General features: G+C 41.3%; 1 protein-coding gene across 1 annotated transcript in view; it reads right to left on the bottom strand.

The window, feature by feature from the left end:
* The window catches only part of dcc (DCC netrin 1 receptor), a 263,672-nt gene that overhangs the window by 29,622 nt on the left and 212,398 nt on the right, over window positions 1-21,652 (bottom strand). Inside the window, exons 16-23 of the mRNA XM_030785285.1 lie at window positions 19,143-19,284; window positions 18,074-18,184; window positions 16,869-17,063; window positions 12,444-12,539; window positions 8,391-8,563; window positions 7,187-7,325; window positions 5,966-6,073; window positions 3,474-3,668 (exon numbers count right to left, since the gene is read on the bottom strand). Of these exons, the coding sequence (XP_030641145.1) occupies window positions 3,474-3,668; window positions 5,966-6,073; window positions 7,187-7,325; window positions 8,391-8,563; window positions 12,444-12,539; window positions 16,869-17,063; window positions 18,074-18,184; window positions 19,143-19,284 (1,159 nt within the window). The remainder of the gene's footprint in view (window positions 1-3,473; window positions 3,669-5,965; window positions 6,074-7,186; window positions 7,326-8,390; window positions 8,564-12,443; window positions 12,540-16,868; window positions 17,064-18,073; window positions 18,185-19,142; window positions 19,285-21,652) is intronic.

Below are 21,652 nucleotides of genomic sequence, written 5' to 3'. Positions count from 1 at the left end.
ACACGCAACGAAGACATGTCCACTCAACACCCATCCACACACATACACCTCACAGCTTCCATGATATGCAAGTATCAGACAACAACACAAACACAATACACACACAACAGATAATGACAAACAAAAAACACTCACAACAGATAATGACACAAACACAATACACACAAACAAAATACAACAACACAAACACAATACACACACAACAGACAGCGACACAAACACAATACACACACAACAGACAGCGACACAAACACAATACACACACAACAGACAGCGACACAAACACAATACACACAAACAAAAGACAATGACACAAACACAATACACACACAACAGACAATGACACAAACAAAATACACACACAACAGGCAACGACACAAACACAATACACACACAACAGACAATGACACAAACAAAATACACTCACAACAGACAATGACACAAACAAAATACACACACAACAGACAATGACACAAACAAAATACACACACAACAGACAATGACACAAACACAATACACACACAACAGACAATGACACAAACACAATACACACACAACAGACAATGATACAAACACAATACACACAAACAAAAAACAACACAAACACAATACACACACAACAGACAGCGACACAAACAAAATACACACACAACAGACAATGATACAAACACAATACACACAAACAAAAAACAACACAAACACAATACACACACAACAGACAGCGACACAAACAAAATACACACACAACAGACAACGACACAAACACAATACACACACAACAGACAGCGACACAAACACAATACACTCACAACAGATAATGACACAAACACAATACACACAAACAAAAGACAATGACACAAACACAATACACACACAACAGACAATGACACAAACAAAATACACACACAACAGACAACGACACAAACACAATACACACACAACAGACAGCGACACAAACACAATACACACACAACAGACAGCGACACAAACACAATACACACACAACAGATAATGACACAAACACAATACACACACAACAGACAATGATATAAACAAAATACACTCACAACAGATAATGACACAAACACAATACACACAAACAAAAAACAACACAAACACAATACACACACAACAGACAACGACACAAACACAATACACACACAACAGACAGCGACACAAACACAATACACACACAACAGACAACGACACAAACACAATACACACACAACAGACAGCGACACAAACACAATACACACACAACAGACAATGACACAAACACAATACACACACAACAGACAATGATACAAACAAAATACACACACAACAGATAATGACACAAACACAATACACACACAACAGACAATGATACAAACAAAATACACTCACAACAGATAATGACACAAACACAATACACACAAACAAAATACAACACAAACACAATACACACACAACAGACAATGACACAAACACAATACACACACAACAGACAGCGACACAAACACAATACACACACAACAGACAATGACACAAACACAATACACACACAACAGATAATGACATAAACACAATACACACACAACAGACAACAACACAAACACAATACACACACAACAGATAATGACACAAACACAATACACACAAACAAAATACAACACAAACACAATACACACACAACAGACAATGACACAAACACAATACACACACAACAGACAGCGACACAAACACAATACACACACAACAGACAATGACACAAACACAATACACACACAACAGATAATGACATAAACACAATACACACACAACAGACAACAACACAAACACAATACACACACAACAGATAATGACACAAACACAATACACACACACAAAAGACAACAACACAAACACAATACACACACAACAGACAATGACACAAACACAATACACACCTTTTCCACTCTTGCTTTTTAACCACACACTATTTTGTTTGTTTTCTTAACAGCATCTATTTCTACAGTTTTAAAGCTAGAACCTCCACACTTCAGACACGGACTGAGTCCATGCTAACTTATTTGTGTCTCTTTTTCTCTTCTGTCCTAATTTTCTTCCATCCCTAAATTATTCAGTAGAGCTTTGAGAGATGAGTTCCCACAGTTATAAATTCACTCAAAAACTATCAAAACTGAACTAAATCTCTACCCAAAAACTATTAAGAGTGTTTTAGAGAACTAAACACGGAACACAAACAGTATGCTAAACAACAAAACAAACACTGAATACACCAACACAGAATACACACTGAAATTAACACAGAACACCGTCAAATAAGGAACTATTAATTAATTAATTAATTAATTAATTAACTAATAATTAATAGTTTTGTACGACTTGCTGGTCTAATTTAGATATAATCCACATGTACATCCTTTTATCACAGTAACAACAGACTGTGTGAGGTACAATGCAGTATGACATCACAGCATAATATTCTAAAATTCTGCAGTCTAAAACACGACAGCTATGGCATTGCTAAACCACATTATGCTAAACCATTGCTAAACCATCTTCTGTGTGTCTAACGCTTAACATACAAAGTTCATTGGCCCTCTCCATTGTTCCTCACAGCAGTAATGATAAACACTGCCCTCCAGTGCATCAAGACAGTTAAACAGAAGGGGGTCTGAACAAGTCCCCCCCGAGGGTACTGGGAACACTGGGAGCACAGGGATGGGATCAGGGGCTGTGGGCCGACGCGGAGAAACACATTAATTACTGCTTTCCTGTCGGATATGCCGTGAGGAGCCTGTCCCAGCATTGGGTCAGTCCCTTTAACCTGTCATAATGAAGACGAACGATATGGCCTCTAAACAAAACCCGCCCAATTAATCTCCAATGCCAAACCATAATGACAAGACTGTGTGGCAGTCAAGATGTTTTTAGCTCATAACACAGAGTGCAGTGTGATCCAAGGCCCATGATCAGATCGAGATTAATCAAGAGGGTCTGTTTGTAAACACCAGGTGTTGACTTGTTAAAATATGCAGATATTGTTTCCATCCAAATTTTAATTTTGGTTTGGATACAAAGCTGGAGAGACTAGAGAAGTGCCATAATAGCCCCCCTCCCCTAAAAACCCAAATTTTTGAATAGATCAATTTATTTTAATTTCAAAGCATTTTTATATTTTCAATTTCAATTCATTTGTGGTGGATGGAGTCAGAAGACACTACTGTTTAAAAACAACTGGTGTTTGTTTGTTTGTTTGTTTAACACATATGAGATATGAGATATTTCATAAACTACCATTTCAGACTGTGTTCGGGCAAAGGCCTAGAGGGACTGGAGTGTGCTATTATACCTGAAAATACTTAAAAGATATATATATGTCCATGTTCTCTGCTCTAAAATGGCAGAGAAAGTGGTTGCCTGGGCAGTTCAGACAAGGCCATGATCATATGCCATGGTTTTTACGAGCTGAAGCTGAGGGGAGTTACCTTTGGATGTCCTGAAGTGGATGGGGTCGGAGAGCGGACCCACACCCTTGGCGTTCTTGGCCTGGATGCGGAAGTAATAGACAGTGTCCAGGTTCAGATCCATGACCTGATGGGTCAGGCGGTCTCCGCTGATGGGCTCCATCACCCAGTCATCTATGGGCATGTTCTTATCCAGAGTGTAGTACACAATATAGCCTGAGGCAGAGAGAGAGAGAGAGAGAGAGAGAGTGTGAGAGACAGAGAGAGAGAGAGAGAGAGAGAGTGTGAGAGACAGAGAGAGAGAGAGAGAGAGAGAGAGAGTGTGAGAGACAGAGAGAGAGAGAGAGAGAGAGAGAGAGAGCAGTGGAAGAGAAGGAGGAGAAGTAAAGAAAGGGAAAAAACAGAGACAGATACTTTCAGAGTAGCACAGAATCTGAAGTAGTTGTGAAGCGTTGTGTATCTGTGGGATTAGATACTGAATTCAGGCTTGTGAAAGAGGTAAATCTTGCCAGTGCTGCTGTATAAACTGCAGCTGTGACTGTGTGAAGGTGTGTGATGATTGTCTGATGTGTGGAGTTGTGCAGAGTTGTGAGATATGTGTAATTGTGCCGAGTTGTGAGATATGTGTAATTGCGATGAGTTGTGTGGAGTTGAATGTCATTCTGTGTAACTGTGTATAATTCTGTGCGGTTGTGTGGAATTTTGTGTTAAGTATTGTAGAGCTGTATTCATGGTTCTGTTGTGCATGGGCAGAACCCCATTCATGCTTCTGCTTTGGTTCGGTAAAACTGTAGACGTATTCCTGCCTATACACATCCCTGTGTAAAAGCTTTCTGTAAAACTGTAGACATATTACTGCCATTAAACACATCCCTGTGTAAAAGCTTTCTGTAAAACTGTAGACATATTCCTGCCCTTAAACACATCCCTGTGTAAAAGCTTTCTGTAAAACTGTAGACATATTACTGCCATTAAACACATCCCTGTGTAAAAGCTTTCTGTAAAACTGTAGACATATTCCTGCCTTTAAACACATCCCTGTGTAAAAGCTTTCTGTAAAACTGTAGACATATTCCTGCCATTAAACACATCCCTGTGTAAAAGCTTTCTGTAAAACTGTAGACATATTCCTGCCATTAAACACATCCCTGTGTAAAAGCTTTCCCTCTGTTTAATGTTGCAGCTTCTCATAAAATTGTCTGATTGCATACAAATTAATATTTGACAAACCAAGCTGAAGGCAAACAAATGCTGTTTCATTAGCTGTGTCATTCAGTCTTACTCTCTGACCTCTCTTTGACAGACCTAATGTCTCAGCTCAGTCTCTGTCAAGGCACTGACAGAGGAAAAGGTAGATGAATCCTCGGGAAACTTCCGAAAGCACTTTCCGACATGGCGTATATAACGTTGCACCTCCATCGTTCCACACATTTGAGTTGTGTCACTAGCAGGATTGTGTCTTTGGGCGTTTGAAGATACGTCAGGAATACTGGGAGTGAAACCGACCCCAGGTGTGAACTGGCTGCACTCTCACACTCAGCAATGTCTAGCAATCCTCTTATCCATGGAAAACTATGAAGCCTATACCTTACTGTGTCAAAATGTTATGCAAAGTCAAGAACAAAGAAGGCAGCACACCTTTAGCTGACAGCTGAAAGAACCAGATAGAAACAGTGGGATAGTAACAAGTGCAGAGGAAAAGAAAAAAAAGAAAGAAAAAAAAGAAACTCTCTGCTTGTGCCAGGCAGTTGCTGCTTCATGTGTGTGTTTGTGTCAGTGTGTGTGAGCTTTGGAAAGTGGGGACCTCTCTGCAGAGACATGTAGAGTGTGAGGCAGGCCCTCTCAGTCAGTGCCCTATGGAGACACCGAGCCTTCTTCCCAGGAGAATGAGTATAGAGCAGAGAACAGCATCCACCCCTGAGTCCACAGGCAGCTCTTATCCAAGTCAGGATGCAAGAATACACCGGGTCACTCAGGTTGCTATCCAAAAGGGATTCACACATCAGACCAACAATAGGTCTGTGTGTGTGTGTCTAGTTGTCGCAAAGTATCAATAGGGGTGTGTGTATGTCCAGTAGTCACAAAGGACCAATAGAGGTGTGTGTATGTTTGTGTGTGTGTGTGTCAAGTTGTCACAAAGGAGGAATAGATGTTTGAGTGTGTGTGTTTACTTGCCACAAAGGTCATTAATGAAGATAGATTTATGACTTGGACCCCATAGAGTGGGTAAAAGAACTTGAGTGAGTGTGTGTGTGTGTGTGTGTGTGTGTGTGTGTGTGTGTGAGTGTGTGTATGTGTGTGTAAGTGTGTGTGTGTGTGCATGTGTGTGTGTGTGTAAGTGTGTGTGTGTGTGCATGTGCATGTGTGTGTGTGTGTTGGTGTGGAGCTATTGAAACCTGTTACCATTCAAGATTTACAACATAGAAGTACACTTTACACAGATAATTTGTGTGTGTATGTGTGTGCGTGTGCGTGTGCATGTGTGTGTATATGGTTTATATAAGCCAACTCACCTGTAATCCTGCCGTTAGCCTCCAGCGGCGGCTGCCAGCTGATGAGGATTGAGCGCGGCCGTCCCTCTCGGCCAATCACGGTCAGGTCTTTGGGAGCTGAGCTGGGTGCTGAGATGATTGGAGGAGAGGAAGAAAAAAAAAACCCAAAACAGGTGGGAAACAGACAAAGATGTGGTCAAACGACACGCTCTTGTGTGGCAGTAATGCTAACATCGCTACCACTGCTCCTTCAAAGTCCCAGTGAAGCTCTGAATTACAGTAAAACCGCTATTAAGCCCATCAGGACTGAGTGGAGGAGTTCTCATTGTTAAAAAAAAAACACCCCACAAAAAAGGGTGCAAAAAAAGGCCTCAAACCTCAGTTCGAAAACCACCACGCTAACAGCACTCCCTTCTCCATGAGTATTATAGAACCCTGCCCTGTGGGCCCAAAGCAAACACTTTCCTCAAACAGCTCTTAAAAATAAATAAATAAATGAAAACGTTTCTCAGCGTAGCTAAACTCGCCCCAAATCACGCCCTCCCCACAGCTCCTTTCTGAAATGGTTCTTCTTCAAGAACGAAGAATAAATTACAGAGGGAACCGGCATCTGGCGGGAATTAGAGTAGCCACCTTTAATCATTTTGCTGGGTGTGTGTTTGTTTGGTTCTAAAACACAGCTGGTTTGAGCCCGTATTTCTCTTGTCTGTTTTCTGAGGAAACATTAGCGGAAGTCATAAATCATGTAAAATAAAAAAATGATAATATGCATAATAATGATAAGCAACTCTGTGTCGAGGTCTAGAGGTCAGAGGTCAGAGATCAGGTTTGGTTTCACTGTGGATGACCAGGCTTAATGAGCGGGAAAGGCAGATGAAGGTGAGTGTTTTTTTTTTTGTTTTTTTTTTTTCTGGAGGAAAAGATTTGTGAGCGCTTGCTGGTTGTTAGCATGTTAGTGTTGTGCTTCAGTACAGAGCAAGAGGAACACATAAAGCTTATTCCCAGTTACAGCAACAGCTGTGGGCATCTTATAACAGACTGGGAGTACAACATCCATGCCTACAGACAAGAGGAATGTAGGGATGGGATGTAATTGAATGTATGTCTTAGTTGTAAGCAGCGGTGAGAGATGAAAGAGAGAAAGGGAGGGGGGAGAAAGAGAGATAGGGAAGGAGAGAGGGAGAGGGAGAGGGGGAGAGAGAGAGAGAGAGAGAGAGAGAGAAAGAGAAAGAGAACCAGTACCTGCTTCGTAGGTTGTGGCATGTGCCGTCATACTCCAGGTGCTGGACTTGCGTCCTTTGGTTACCATGACAGCGAATTCATACATGGTGTTGGGCTTCAGGCCCGTAACAGTGTGACTGAGTGCTGTAGTGTCAGCCGACTGCAAAACAGTCATCACACACACACACACACACACACACACACACACACACACACACACACACACACACACACACACGAGTGAGATATAAACACTACAATTACGGCCATTATTTCTGCTTTTGTAAGACAGTGAAAAAGAGAACCAAGCTCTGGAGCTGCTCTAAGGTAAATGTTACTCGTCTTTATCAGACAATGAAAGACACAAGAGTGATATAAACCCTATTTCCTTTGGGGGGGGGAGGAGGTAACTCACTAAGCTCAACTTGGTTTTGTACTACAGGGGCTGTAAGTGCACCTAACTGAAGAAGGCAGAGAGAGAGAGAGAGAGAGAGAGAGAAAGAGAGAAACAGAGGCAGAAGTAGAAGCAGGGGCAGAGGCAGAGACAGAGAGTGTCAAGAACTGTGTGGATAGGAAGGTGATGTTTTCTAGTCAAATTTTGAAAGAAAGGCACTAACATGGATTCTCCTTGATAAAAATGTACTGTTTTAACAAAAATTGACTGACTGTGTTTTCTTCTCTTTGGTAACATTACCAAACACTAACGCATTTGTAACATAGGGATTTGTGACCAAATATGCTTGATTTGTCCTGTTGATGCAGTTTTTAAATTTTTTTTTTTATTATTTCAATCACTTGACAAGCGACAACAAAGTATAAAATGACCAAAACGAATTAAAATCTGTGAACATTAACGCTGGAGATGGTGCAGAAACAAACTTTTAACACTTGAATTACACTTCAGTGTCTATACATGAACTCTCTGGTATTTGCCAGATACTTTTCAGAATGCTACACACAGTCAAGCACAGAATGTCAGACATTCTACCTCTGCTTTGACCAGGAGTCATGTGTGTTTCCTCAGTTTGTCTAGTCATTCTGAACAAAGTATTAACAGTACTGTATAACACACTCTCCTTATCCCTTACCTCTCAGAGACAGATAATGGAGAGAGAGAGAGAGAGAGAGAGAGACAGAGAGCAGGAGAGAGAGAGAGAGAGAGAGAGAGAGAGAGAGAGAGAGAGGGACAGAGAGAGAGAGAGCAGCCGCAGCAGCTGTGTGTCACCTTGTACTTGCCGCTGGTGGAATAGCTGGGTTTCCATTTGACTGAGTAGTAGCGGACCTCAGAGGATTTCTGGTTCTTTGACATGGAGTTGTCAGCCCAACTGACCCGAACCGAGTCTGAGCTCAGGGCCACTGCCTGCACACCTACAGGAGGGATCATGGGAGTGGACGTATCTGGGATGGGAGTGGGGAATTTATCAAAGAGATGGAACAAATCATCGTCCAGCGGATCAGACGGATCTGAACAGCATGAACCCAGCATGGTGACACGCGCGCACACACGCACACACACACACACACACGGTCACATACAAACAAAAATAAGGGAAAAAATATATTTCAGGTCAATGTAGAGGAGCATGCAAGAAAAGCAATGAGTAAGTGAACAGAAAAGGAATAAGAGATGAATGAGGCACAGGTGGGGGGAAAAAAGAGAGAGAAAAAAGGCAGGAAAATGGAGTGAGAGAGAGAGAGAGAGAGAGAGAGAGAAAGACAGACAGGACACGTTGATTACTCTACAGGTGACATTGAGAGAACGAGCACTACACAGGAACACTGACGGACTGACAAGATCTAGAGTAAAGAATCAGCTAACGGTTTAAAAAAACGACTAAAGGCATACCTACAAAAGACAGAGAAAAACAAGAGTTAGTCAGAGAGCCAGTGACAGACAGATATTCTCATAGACCAACATCATCATCGTCGTCATCATCACTACTTCACTTTCACAACCACAGTTTTTATAATCAGATAAATGTGAATGGACATTGATGAAAATCATCATCAGGCAAAAATATTGTAATACTCTGTCACTGAAACTGATGTCTGAAATGAGGCCGCCAAAAAAAAAAAAAAAGAAAGAAAGAAAGGGGCGAGTGGTATTCATCATCCAGAACGAGGGATGTGTTTTGCCTAGTAAAAGATGTAGATAAATGAGGTATTCGGGTAATAGTCTGATATCTGCATCCTTCCAACAGCTAGTGGCTACACATCAGAATGCTGATGATGGAGAAAACAAAGACAAAAGACTGAGAGAGAGAGAGAGAGAGAGAGAGAGAGAGAGAGAGAGATTTGAAGTCTGTGAGTTGGAAGTAATGTGCAAACTTCATTGTTTGTTTCCTCAGCTGAATTAGCAACCTGCTAGAGCTGATATGGGGAAGAGAACAAAAAGCTAGAGGAGGGGAGCTGAGAGAGAGAAAGAGGGAGAGAGAGAGAGAGAGAGAGAGAGAAGCAGAGAAGGAGAAAAATAGAAAATAAGAGCATCAGGGAGAGAGAGAGAGAGAGAGAGAGAGAGAAAGAGAAAGAGAGAGAGTGAAGGAAGAGAGAAATGAAAAATGAGAGATAGGAAAAAAGTGAAAAATAGAAAAGAGAATGGAACTGAATTTGAGAAAATGAGTGGGAAAACAAATGAACAAGAGACCACAAGACAGAGGAGCAGGAAGATGGAGGGAGAGACAGAGAGAGAGAGGATAAAGAAAAGCTCTAAAGAAGGCTGAAACCAAAGAGACAATCATTGTCTCTCTGTGTTTATAGCGCATTTTAAAAAAGGGTATTTTAACACAGCGGCCAATGGCTTGGGTGTATGCGTGAGCATGTGATGTTGAGTTCGACTCTTTCACTAAACATGGGCACAGACACACCCATCACACAGTAGGGGTGACAGGAGGGGCACGTTAAAACACAGAGTGACAGCAAATCTCCTCTCAAATGCAGAACGGCAGCCAATCGCATCTCAGAATCAGACCAATGCTAGACCGATTTGACCTTGAATCTTGCACAGCTGCTATAGTAGAGACAGAACTAGGCTGTACTTCCCCTGTACTAAAAACAGGTTGAATATTGCCAGACAGACTGAGTTTGTATGAAACTCTGGGATATTGCGGATTTTGGTATCTCGATTTCCTCAGTAAGCAAAGACATGAGGGAGGTGTTTCAGGAAGCTGAGATTCACATTTAGATGCATAATTAAACAAGCTAATTGGAGTTATCTGGCTAATTGAATGTAACGGTTCCTTGGTGTGCGGTTTAAATCTGAAAAATTAAATCAAATATGGGGCGATGTATCTGATAAAAAAAAAAAAAAAGAAACCAGAAGAAAACATGGCCACCTTTCACTCTGTGGTTAAAATTCAGGAGAGGGTTTGCTACACTCAAGCTCAAGTCAACATATTTCAAAAAACAACCTCCCACAGGAGTTGGTATGTGAACTGTCTTTGGCTTATGATGTGGACACTGTAGAAAAATAAAGAAATGTATGTGGAACGGCTGTGGAGGGGGGGTACTGGCCGAATTAAAAACAAACAAACAAACAAAAAAAACACTGTAAACATGAGCTGATCCATCTGACTTGAGATTTCTCTAGAGGAACAGAGGAGCAAAACAAAGAAGAAAGGGAGAGGGACGAAAAAAGGAGGGATGCTGAGGATTCTGCCTGGACTTTAGCCTGAGAAGTCTCTTGAACATTTGCACTAAGGCTTTTCTTTGAGTCTCTCAGTTTAGCACTTTTCTCCCACTTGGTCACCGGGGGAGATGTCCTCTTAACTTTTTTTTTTTTCTTTTTACCCAAAGTTTCGGTCAGACCTAAGGGGAAACTGTGGTTGTAACCAACAGAGCACCCTGAGATGGTGAGTGAGCTGGGGAATGTTACTATCATGATGGACACTGACCTGTGCCACCGAAAGGTCACAGTAACGCTACTATTAAACACAGACTGTCTGGATGTCTAAGACAAAAACGGAGTAAACTGGGCAAACTGGTCAAGAATGGTTTGTCAAACTAGGCTGGGTAGTTAATCCAGTTGTTTTCTTAGGATAATGGATTTGTAATCTGTGCACAGCGTATTCTCCACCTACAGTACGATTAAGTCTGCGTTTATAATCTAGATGTCTCCACTGGCCCACACTAGTTCTATTGGCTCTACCAATAAGGGAGAACATACAGAACTGCACTGTAGCACTGTACTGACACAATCTTGGATTACAGCACACGATGATACTGATGCTCTCTACATGGTATCATAGGCACAGCCCGTAGTTTGGCATTTCCCCCCTTTCATTCATGTTCACTCGCTTTTATGGTTGACCTCTGACCTTTCTCCCATTTAATCTTCCCTCACTAATCTATAAATGCTTCCTCTTCTCCCTGAAACTGCCCCTTCCTCATGTTTTGAATGAGAGCCTGGATACTGACAATGGGAACGGGTTGTGTTGATGTAGCTGGTCGCAGTTAGAAAGCTGTTACAGTCTGACAATAGGAACGGGTTGTGTTGATGTAGCTGGACCCAGTTAGAAAGCTGTTACAGTCTGACAATAGGAACGGGTTGTGTTGATGTAGCTGGACCCAGTTAGAAAGCTGTTACAGTCTGACAATGGGAACGGGTTGTGTTGATGTAGCTGGACCCAGTTAGAAAGCTGTTACAGTCTGACAATGGGAACGGGTTGTGTTGATGTGGCTGCACCCAGTTAGAAAGCTGTTACAGTCTGACAATGGGAACGGGTTGTGTTGATGTAGCTGGACCCAGTTAGAAAGCTGTTACAGTCTGACAATGGGAACGGGTTGTGTTGATGTAGCTGGACCCAGTTAGAAAGCTGTTACAGTCTGACAATGGGAACGGGTTGTGTTGATGTAGCTGGACCCAGTTAGAAAGCTGTTACAGTCTGACAATGGGAACGGGTTGTGTTGATGTAGCTGGACCCAGTTAGAAAGCTGTTACAGTCTGACAATGGGAACGGGTTGTGTTGATGTAGCTGGACCCAGTTAGAAAGCTGTTACAGTCTGTCTCTCTGAGCCAGAAGAATCACTGGGGAAGAAGCAACAGGACTCATCACTGTTTAACTTCAGATGGCTTGTTAGATAAGACTTTTTTAGTGTATCAGCTTCAGATGGCCTGTTGGATAGAACTTTTTCAGTGTTAAAGCTTTAGATAAGACTTTTTCCAAACCTGGCTCTGCTTTGTCCTTATTTATGTGTGATAGTTTTTTGATAGGACATGCTGAGTGTCCAGTGACTGGACTGGGAGACCCTGAGAAAGAGAACGAGGATGCTCGGGACGTACCTGACATGGACCGGGTGACGGCACTTTCGTACAGAGGAACTCCTTCTCCAGCATTGTTAAAGGCCTTCAGAGAGATCACGTAATGAGAACTGGGCTCTGTGTGAAACAAGCAAATAAACAAACAAGAAAACAACATAAAAAATAAATAAATGACTGAGAAAGAAGTGGGCTTAACTCACTGAGTGGTGCATTTAACATCAACATCTACAGGCAGTTAAATTTTTATTTTATTTTACTTTTACCTTATTTTATTTTTTATGTCAGAATTTTTGTGATGAGCAACAACAAGCAGCAGCAACAACAACAACAACAACAACAACAAATAACAGATGAAATTGTTCCCTGAATGGAATGACGTTATGAAATATACTTTGAAGCGATAGACTGGCAAACTGAATTTGTAAAATAAATAAATAAATAGCATAAAATAAAATGTGAGCAAAAAAGTACAGAATTTTGTTTGTATTAATTAAATAACCCTTCTGTCCAACCCACTCCCTGTGTGTATAGGTTAGCAAGCTGCATCCCCAGAGAAATCTCTCCTATGCTTCCAGCTGTGTAAGGACGTAAGAGATGTTCTCATTCCACACACGCGGAACCGTACGGACTCAAACCCTGGGAAAGCCATATAGCCATCCAGGTCTGTGCATCCACACTGACACCAATGTGTCTCTAACGAGTGAGGGGAAGATGTTCTCTTCCTTGTTCTGTGTATGTGAATGTATCTGTGGGTGTGTGCGAGTGTGTGTGTGTGTGTGTGTGTGTGTGTGTGTGTGGGGCAAGTGTTTGTGGAAACCATAGCAACCAATATATTCCACTGGAAATACTGATAGGGACATAGAACATTTCCTAAAGTGGTTGTCAAGAGTGAGAGAGAGAGAGAGAGAGAGAGAGAGAGAGAGAGCAAATCAGCTGGAGCTTGTGGAATGGATCAAGAAAAGGAAAGAAAAAAAAGAAAGTTGAAAAATAAGAATGAAATTACACAAAATGATGGGGAGGTGTGTGTGTGTCTGTGTGTGCGGGGGGATGGGGGTATGGTGGTATGGTGGGGATGATGATGAAGAGACAAGATTAGAGTGTAAGGAAAATAACATTTTTGCTGTTTTTCTCCATTTTTTCCCCACTCTCCTCTGTCATCTGGTGTAATTGCGCCTCCCCATAGCCGCGTGGCCTTAGAACAGAAACTGTATGCGTTCACAATAGAGCGTGTTACACACACACACACTGAACACAGGGGATTCAGAACTGTGTTGCGAGCATTTCAAACGAGCTTGAACGCCACATGACGAAGCTTCCACAAACACGACAGCCATATCTCTGTGAGTAAAATACACACATGTACTGACACAGAAGGTTCTACACAGTTCTCTGCGTAAACTGAAAAGAGCAGAAAGTTTGTCCTGTGTTTCATTATGCATTCATTAGCATGTTCCAATACAAGGTACCCTCTGAATATTAAATACTGCACGATGTGTTATTGTCTCTTTTCTTATGCAAATTGCAGTTGCTTTTTAAAATTCAATTTACACTTGACTTGTTTTCCTATTATGTTTCTTTTAAATAATGAAATATCATCTAATCCCAAATAATAAATTAGTTGTGTTTTAACAGACTGAAGCGTATCCAATATAAATGTTCTGTACCATCCTTGGAATGGCTACTCATTCTCTTCACACTATTCTTTGCCCAAAGAATCCATCTTATTAAACAAGACTTCACAATTTTAGGGTCTGGGAAATTTCCCAAAATGTTTGAAACACTATAGTTGACTGGAGTTTAACTAAATTCTCTCCAGTTTAATTCAAAGTCCCAAAACAAAACAACATCTAAGAATGCCACGTGCCGAGAATTTCGATCCATTGTTTTAACAGGCCTTTTTGGCAAGATATTTTCGTTCTTTTCTTTCTCTCCTCTCATTTCGTTTTTGATTCTGCACAGCTCTGACATTATCTTGAGACGAGAAAGTTATTTTTACCTCATATATTTGTGCACACACACAGAGACGTGTTGTACAACAAAATCAAATCAAGTCCAACACTCTGACAAACACACTGTAAGGTCAGACGTGTTTGTGTTCCAGACAAACTTACACCGGTAAGCCCAGACAGCAGCCAAATGGACATCTCTTCTCTCAGCTTTCTACTTTCAGTCTCATTAAGGCTTAGGCACAAATCTGTCCATCCACAGCCAAACGATTTGCTTAAGTATCATATTCATTTTTTTTTTTTTTTATTAATTCTACAGTTGACTACTGCAGCACAACTGTGAATATATTAAAACTATGTTCGGGGCCAAAAGAGGAAGAAGAAGAAGAAGAAGATTAAATTCTTTGTGAATAAAAAAAGTGAGTTGATCTGTGAGAACATTTTTAGAGGCAGGATATGCTGTGGCCTGTGCCCTGGAGAGAATTTGATTTATCGAGAATCCATCTGGCCTGTACACTACAGCACTACAGCACTACAGCAGTTCAATCTCTGGCTCCCACGTGTAGACAGTCCACACATTTGCCAGTCGTGGATGATTGTCCGGGACTGTCCAGAGTTAAAAACAAAAAGAAAACTCTCAACTTCAATCTCTTCAAATAAGAAGAAAAGAAAAGGAAAAGACTGCAGTGTAATTGACCCGTACCATCACTGTTAAGTGACGGAGACGGCAAAAACGAACGCTCCGTGGGTTCTGCTAGCCGCTACGAAAACAACCCAAATCAATAAGGTTTTTTTTTTTTTCCCTCCCAAATAATTAAGCTCCTCATTAAGGTCTCAGGACTGCATTTAGAACAACTGTATGAGATTAAAACAACAAATGCCAAAATAGCAGCCTGCAGCCACGGAGAGGGGGCCAAAACAAGTGCTTCACATTCAGACAGAAAAACATCACAGTTTCACAAAAGAACACCCCTTCCATGTTCCATCTCCTGTGATGTTAGTCAAAAGATTTTATATCTTTGTAAAATCAGTATATCTTATCTTTATAAATCTTTCTATATCTTTATAAAATCTTTATTTATAACTTTATAAAATTGTAGATATCGGTATATCCTAAACAACACGTTTCTGGTATAATTTCCATCCTACTAAGCCACCCTTTTTTGATGTTATTTTCCTAGCACAAACTTCAAAAAGTTTTCCTCATATATGCTATGATGTAGATTTCATGTCATCTGGAACCATAGCCAATGAAGAGAAGATTAGACTTTTTCTTCTTTTTTTTTTTTTGGTTCTAGGACCAATGTAAGGCAAACGTAATCCTATAAGGTGTCTATCTTATAGGATTACGTTTGCCTTACATTGCCTTACATCCAGGAGTCCTCTGAGCCAACCAGTTCACAGGAGGAATATACATATTTTTCGCTAAGCCTCACGGCTCTAGGAGAAATAAAGTTACAGGGCGAGAATCTTCTCAAATTCTGAACTTCTGAATGTGAGCTCAGGCCTGAGTGCAGTCAAAGAATTATACAACATTCACTGTGGTTCTTCACGCATCTGCAGGTCTGACGTCCACTGGACTTAATGTATGTACAGACTTAAAACCAGTGAGCAATTTAAGACCCTCAGAAAAAAATACATTTGAGATCTTTCAGTATGTCTCCTACTCAGTTTAACCGCATGTCCAAACTATTGCCAAAAATCAAGACCTGATAATTTTCTAACAGGACAGAACTTTTCTTCTGTAGAAGTCTCAGACTTCAACATAAATCACATCACATTTGGACATCAGTAAGAGTAATGTAAATTTTTTCAAACAAATTGCAGTTGTGTGGACTGACACTTTGGGAGGGAGATGTGTTGAGCATCTGTTATTATCGGCGTTCAGCTTTGTCAGTACAAGGTTAACATAATGGGAATGTTCTTTCACAGTTTGGACTGTTAACAGGGTTAATGAGGTATCTCTGTATGTGACATCAATAACACACTGATTCCTCAACACATGCATGTCATCTCTCTAATGTTGAGAGTTACTGTTGAGTGGGTGTAACAAATGAAAAAGTTTTGTTTTCCTAAAAGAAGTTGTATTCTGCATCTAAAGATCAACAGGACACGTTCTCTAGTAAATTTACTATTTTTTTTTGTTGTCGTTGTTTTTGTTTGTTTAGTTTCTGTCTTTTTCAGGTGTATATGCCTTCCCTTTTAAACAATCCTTTCAAATATAGAAATGGTGCCATTGCACGTTTCTCATTGCACGTGGTCACATGAGAGAAGCAAACTACCTCAATCTCAGATTAATGTGGGTAGAACAACAGACTTAAATCTGACAGGAGCAGTCCTCATCACTCCTGATTGTCTGTGTGTAGTCTTTTCCATATTTCTACACTGCACTCTCTAAACCAACAGTACGACCAGACAGTATGAGACAGCAGAGTAACCATCCACTGAGAATTCAAAACTTGCATAGAGTTAATCACAGTAGATGTGCACGTGTGCTTACCTAGGTTTTCAATAGAGTAGTATCTCTGCTTGCTGTCCACTCGCACTGTCTCCGCGTAGGGGCTGCCCACTCCATAGCCAATGATGTAGCCTCTTACTAAGATGTTGGGGTTAAGGGGCGGAGTCCAGCTCATGATGATGCTGTTGGGCAGTGGGCGGACGTGCAGGGAACTCGGCTGGTTCGGGACTTGGGTTTCTGTTACACACACACACACACACACACACACACACACACACACACAGAAAGTCACACACACATGCACACACACAGATATTCATGTATGTATTTACTGAACCTTAACTGAGAACAGTATTATCCTGCTCTAATATTGTGAGAGAAATTGTTGCCAATTTTTGGTCCTGCGTAAGGATAAGTTATCAGTTTGATCAGTGATAAATTATTTAGAGTGCACCAAATTCCAATCATCCAGTGCATAGTTATTGCTTTGATTGACTGATCTCTTATCTCTTATTACTTATTGCTTTGATGTGCATTTTGGGGATTATCCACACTCGCTTTTCATAGCCAAACCATCAACTCTTATCTGTTATCCCGAGTAATGTTTTCAGTTAGGCGGTTCGGTTGCCGTAACAACCACACACTTAAGCGCTCATTAAGCTAACGGACTGCCCCATCGAGGGCTCCACGGCCTGCCCAGGAACTGACAGGAAGTTGAAAGGCACAGGGAGCAGCTGTCTGTCTGCCTACCTATCTGTCTGTCTCTGTGCCTGCCTGTCTGTCTGTCTCTGTGCCTGTCTGCCTGTCTGTCTGTCTGTCTGTCTCTCTGCCTGCCTGCCTGTGTCTCTATCTATCTCTATCCGCCTGTCTGTCTGTCTGCTTGTCTGTCTCTCTGCTTGTCTGCCTGTTTGTCTGTCTGTTATTCTGTATCTGTTTGTGTCTCTTTCAGTCTGACTATATGTCCATCTGTCCACCTGCCCGCCTATCTGTCCATCTGTCTATGTGTCTATTCACTTGTCTGTCTGTCTGTCTGTGCCTCATACTCAGCTTGGCCCATCAGACCTGGGGAGCAGGGAAGACTCATTCTCCTTGTAATACGTGGTGGCAGTGGAATGTGATGTAAATAGTGGTGACTGGTGGCATTGCTGTAAATATTTAATCAGGGTGTATACACAGGGGAGAACATGGAGAGGCAGGGCCTGATGGTGAAGACACAAGAGGAAATTGTGATGGGATTTCACTCTTACCGTCAAGGTCGTTCTCTGGTGTCTCTGCCGTGTACCAGTCACTGGCAGGGCCTGTCCCATTCACTGTCATTGCTGCCACCTGAAAACTGTACTGGCTGCCTTTTTCCAAGCCTGATTAGAGAGTGTATGTGAAAGAGTAGGGAGAAGAGATAGGGAGTGAGAGACAGAATGAATGAGAGAGAGAGAGAGAGAGAGAGAAAGAATGGGCGGGAAAGGGAGAGGGAGAAGAAGAGACATAGAGAGAGAGAGAGAGAGAGGTGAATCAACAATCACCATTTGACCACTTACTTTATACTTGACAATTTGGTACAATAATACACAGACATGGTATTCGAGAGGTGAGTAAAGCCGGCGGATTTTTAAAGAAACGCTGTAAAATTCCATTATCTCTGCCGAGACAAAACAACAATTATTACAGGAGCACAGTCATTCCTGAATGCCCTGGAGTGATAAGAATTACCATAGCGTACAAGACTGTCAACGTGAAATGAATTTTTCCTGAAATGGAAACTCATAGATATATACATCATGGATGTAACAGAAATGAATATCAATTTCGAGTCACAATTCAAATAAAAAGTGTAGCTTTGAGAGGAGCCCATATCACACCAATAATAAATAAATAAATAAATAAATAAATAAATAAATAAATAAATAAATAAATGAAATGAAATGAAATAAAACGAGACAAAGCCCCTCTAGGCAAAAACCAAGACGAAAAAATCCCTGTTTGATTGACTGGGTTATGGGTTTCCCTTTTTAACATGCATTGAATTCTCACTAAACAGAACAGATCACAGAATTTTGTTAACCTTGTGGTGTGTATTATATCAAAATAGAATCGGTGTTACAGTGAGAATACCTCCATATACCTTAATCCATGAATACTGTAAAATATTAAAGCTGTGTATTACTTTCAGGGCTTTATGGTTTAATATTTACTAAGCACATTGCAAACAAACTAGCACCCGAAAATAGTTGAACTAACCGATCGAAAACAGAGAAATTGAGTCGTCAAAAGAAAAGCTAAACTAACCAAATGAAAAATGAAAAGGTCATTGGGTCATACCTGTGAAAAGGTACCAGAGGTTATTGGGTTCGATGGCTTCCTGGTCCACGCGCCTGTCGGTCTTCCTGTGACGGATCTTGTATCCGGTGATGAAACCATTCTGTGTGTTGGCAGGAGGCGGCTGCCAGCTGACTTTAATGCTCTGTGACACAGGTCAGAAAACATTAACCCATGATGAAGATTCCCAGCATGACGAATGACACTAAAGAGATCCCAGTCTCACAGAGAAACACCGGAATGCCACGCTTACAATATGGACCTGTGTCCGTGACTGACGCCCACCACACCTAACCTTGTTTCACACCTCTGAACGCTTTAACATTTAGATACACTCTGAAATTTTAAGAAATGTTTAATTACCACGCTCAGGAAACACTGCATTGTTTATAACTCCATTGAAAAATGATATAAACTCTTTTTAAAAAAAACACCTGTATCAACAATCACATATGTATGCTCTCACATTTTGCCACTGTTTGTGTGAGCTATGAGGTTTTCAGTGTCCGCACAGCTTGACTGATGATTGACAGGCCTGGTGTGCGTGAGTGTGTGTGTGTGTGTGTGTGTGTGTGTGTGTGTGTCATACATGATTAATCAAGAAAATTAAACATCAAACTTGTCTGTGCCAAGCAGAATCAGAATTGAAGTAATGAGAAATGAGTCAGACCTGTGTCTCCAAGATACAAGAAACGAGTCAGACCTGTGCCTCTAAAACACAAGAAATGAGTCAGACCTGTGTCTCTAAGATACAAGAAACGAGTCAGACCTGTGTCTCTAAGATACAAGAAACGAGTCAGACCTGTGTCTCTAAGATACAAGAAACGAGTCAGACCTGTGCCTCTAAGATACAAGAAATGAGTCGGACCTGTGTCTCTAAGATACAAGAAATGAGTCAGACCTGTGCCTCTAAGATACAAGAAATGAGTCAGACCTGTGTCTCTAAGATACAAGAAACGAGTCAGACCTGTGTCTCTAAGATACAAGAAACGAGTCAGACCTGTGTCTCTAAGATACAAGAAATGAGTCAGACCTGTGTCTCTAAGATACAAGAAACGAGTCAGACCTGTGTCTCTAAGACACAAGAAACGAGTCACACCTGTGCCTCTAAGATACAAGAAATGAGTCAGACCTGTGTCTCTAAGATACAAGAAACGAGTCAGACCTGTGTCTCTAAGATACAAGAAATGAGTCGGACCTGTGTCTCTAAGATACAAGAAATGAGTCAGACCTGTGTCTCTAAGATACAAGAAATGAGTCAGACCTGTGTCTCTAAGATACAAGAAACGAGTCAGACCTGTGTCTCTAAGATACAAGAAACGAGTCAGACCTGTGTCTCTAAGATACAAGAAATGAGTCAGACCTGTGTCTCTAAGATACAAGAAACGAGTCAGACCTGTGTCTCTAAGATACAAGAAATGAGTCAGACCTGTGTCTCTAAGACACAAGAAACGAGTCAGACCTGTGCCTCTAAGATACAAGAAATGAGTCAGACCTGTGTCTCTAAGATACAAGAAACGAGTCAGACCTGTATCTCTAAGACACAAGAAACGAGTCAGACCTGTGTCTCTAAGACACAAGAAACGAGTCAGACCTGTGTCTCTAAGACACAAGAAACGAGTCAGACCTGTATCTCTAAGACACAAGAAACGAGTCAGACCTGTGTCTCTAAGATACAAGAAACGAGTCAGACCTGTGTCTCTAAGACACAAGAAACAAGTCAGACCTGTGTCTCTAAGATGCAAGAAACGAGTCAGACCTGTGTCTCTGAGGCACAAGCATATAGACACAGACATACCCACTTAGCTCTTTTGCCTCTCTTTTGTCTCAAGACAACACTCTTTGACTTTTTTTTGGGGGGGGGGGGGGGGTAAATAAAGAAACAAATAAATTAATTAAGCTGCTTCAATGAACATAATTTCACCAGAGCATGTAACAAATCCCATTTAATCTGAATTAATTTGATTTTTGTTTTGTTTTGTTTTGTTTTTGTTTTGCTGTTGTTGCTGTTTATTTGAGATAATGTTTATCCTTATATCTGGTGTATAGTAGAGCAGTATGTTCTGCCTTAATGAGTATGCTCTTGTTGGTTCTCTGTAATAAGTATGCCTGTGCCTTCCTGAGGAGCCACTCCTGTTGCTCACCAAACCAGGGGAGGATTTGAATTGATTTGACGGGCTCCTTAGCACCGGCCCAGCAGGACCAGTCAGACAGAACTGTCAATTAATGCGTGGAAAGGATCAGTGTGTAAACAAAACCCAGCCCTGATACACGCTCTCTTTCTGCCTCTCTCTCTCTAAAAAAAGAAGGAAAAGTCAAAACGTCAACAGTTGATCAGAAGTCTTTCTACACAACTTTTACACCTGTTGTGCCCGTCTGGCTCCAGACATGTTTGGGCGTGTGGTTTCGGATTAATTAACCTTTGGGAAAGGTCTGGGATGGATGCGGTGAGCTAAGCTGCGGAGCCTGCGCTGGCTCGTTGACGCGCGGAGATCCTCTCGAATGTTTAACGA

This window comes from Chanos chanos, chromosome 9 (genome assembly GCF_902362185.1).
Source record: "Chanos chanos chromosome 9, fChaCha1.1, whole genome shotgun sequence".
Lineage (NCBI taxonomy): Eukaryota > Metazoa > Chordata > Actinopteri > Gonorynchiformes > Chanidae > Chanos > Chanos chanos.
The sequence above is the reverse complement of the archived record's forward strand: the minus strand, read 5'-3'. Positions and strand labels throughout refer to the sequence as shown.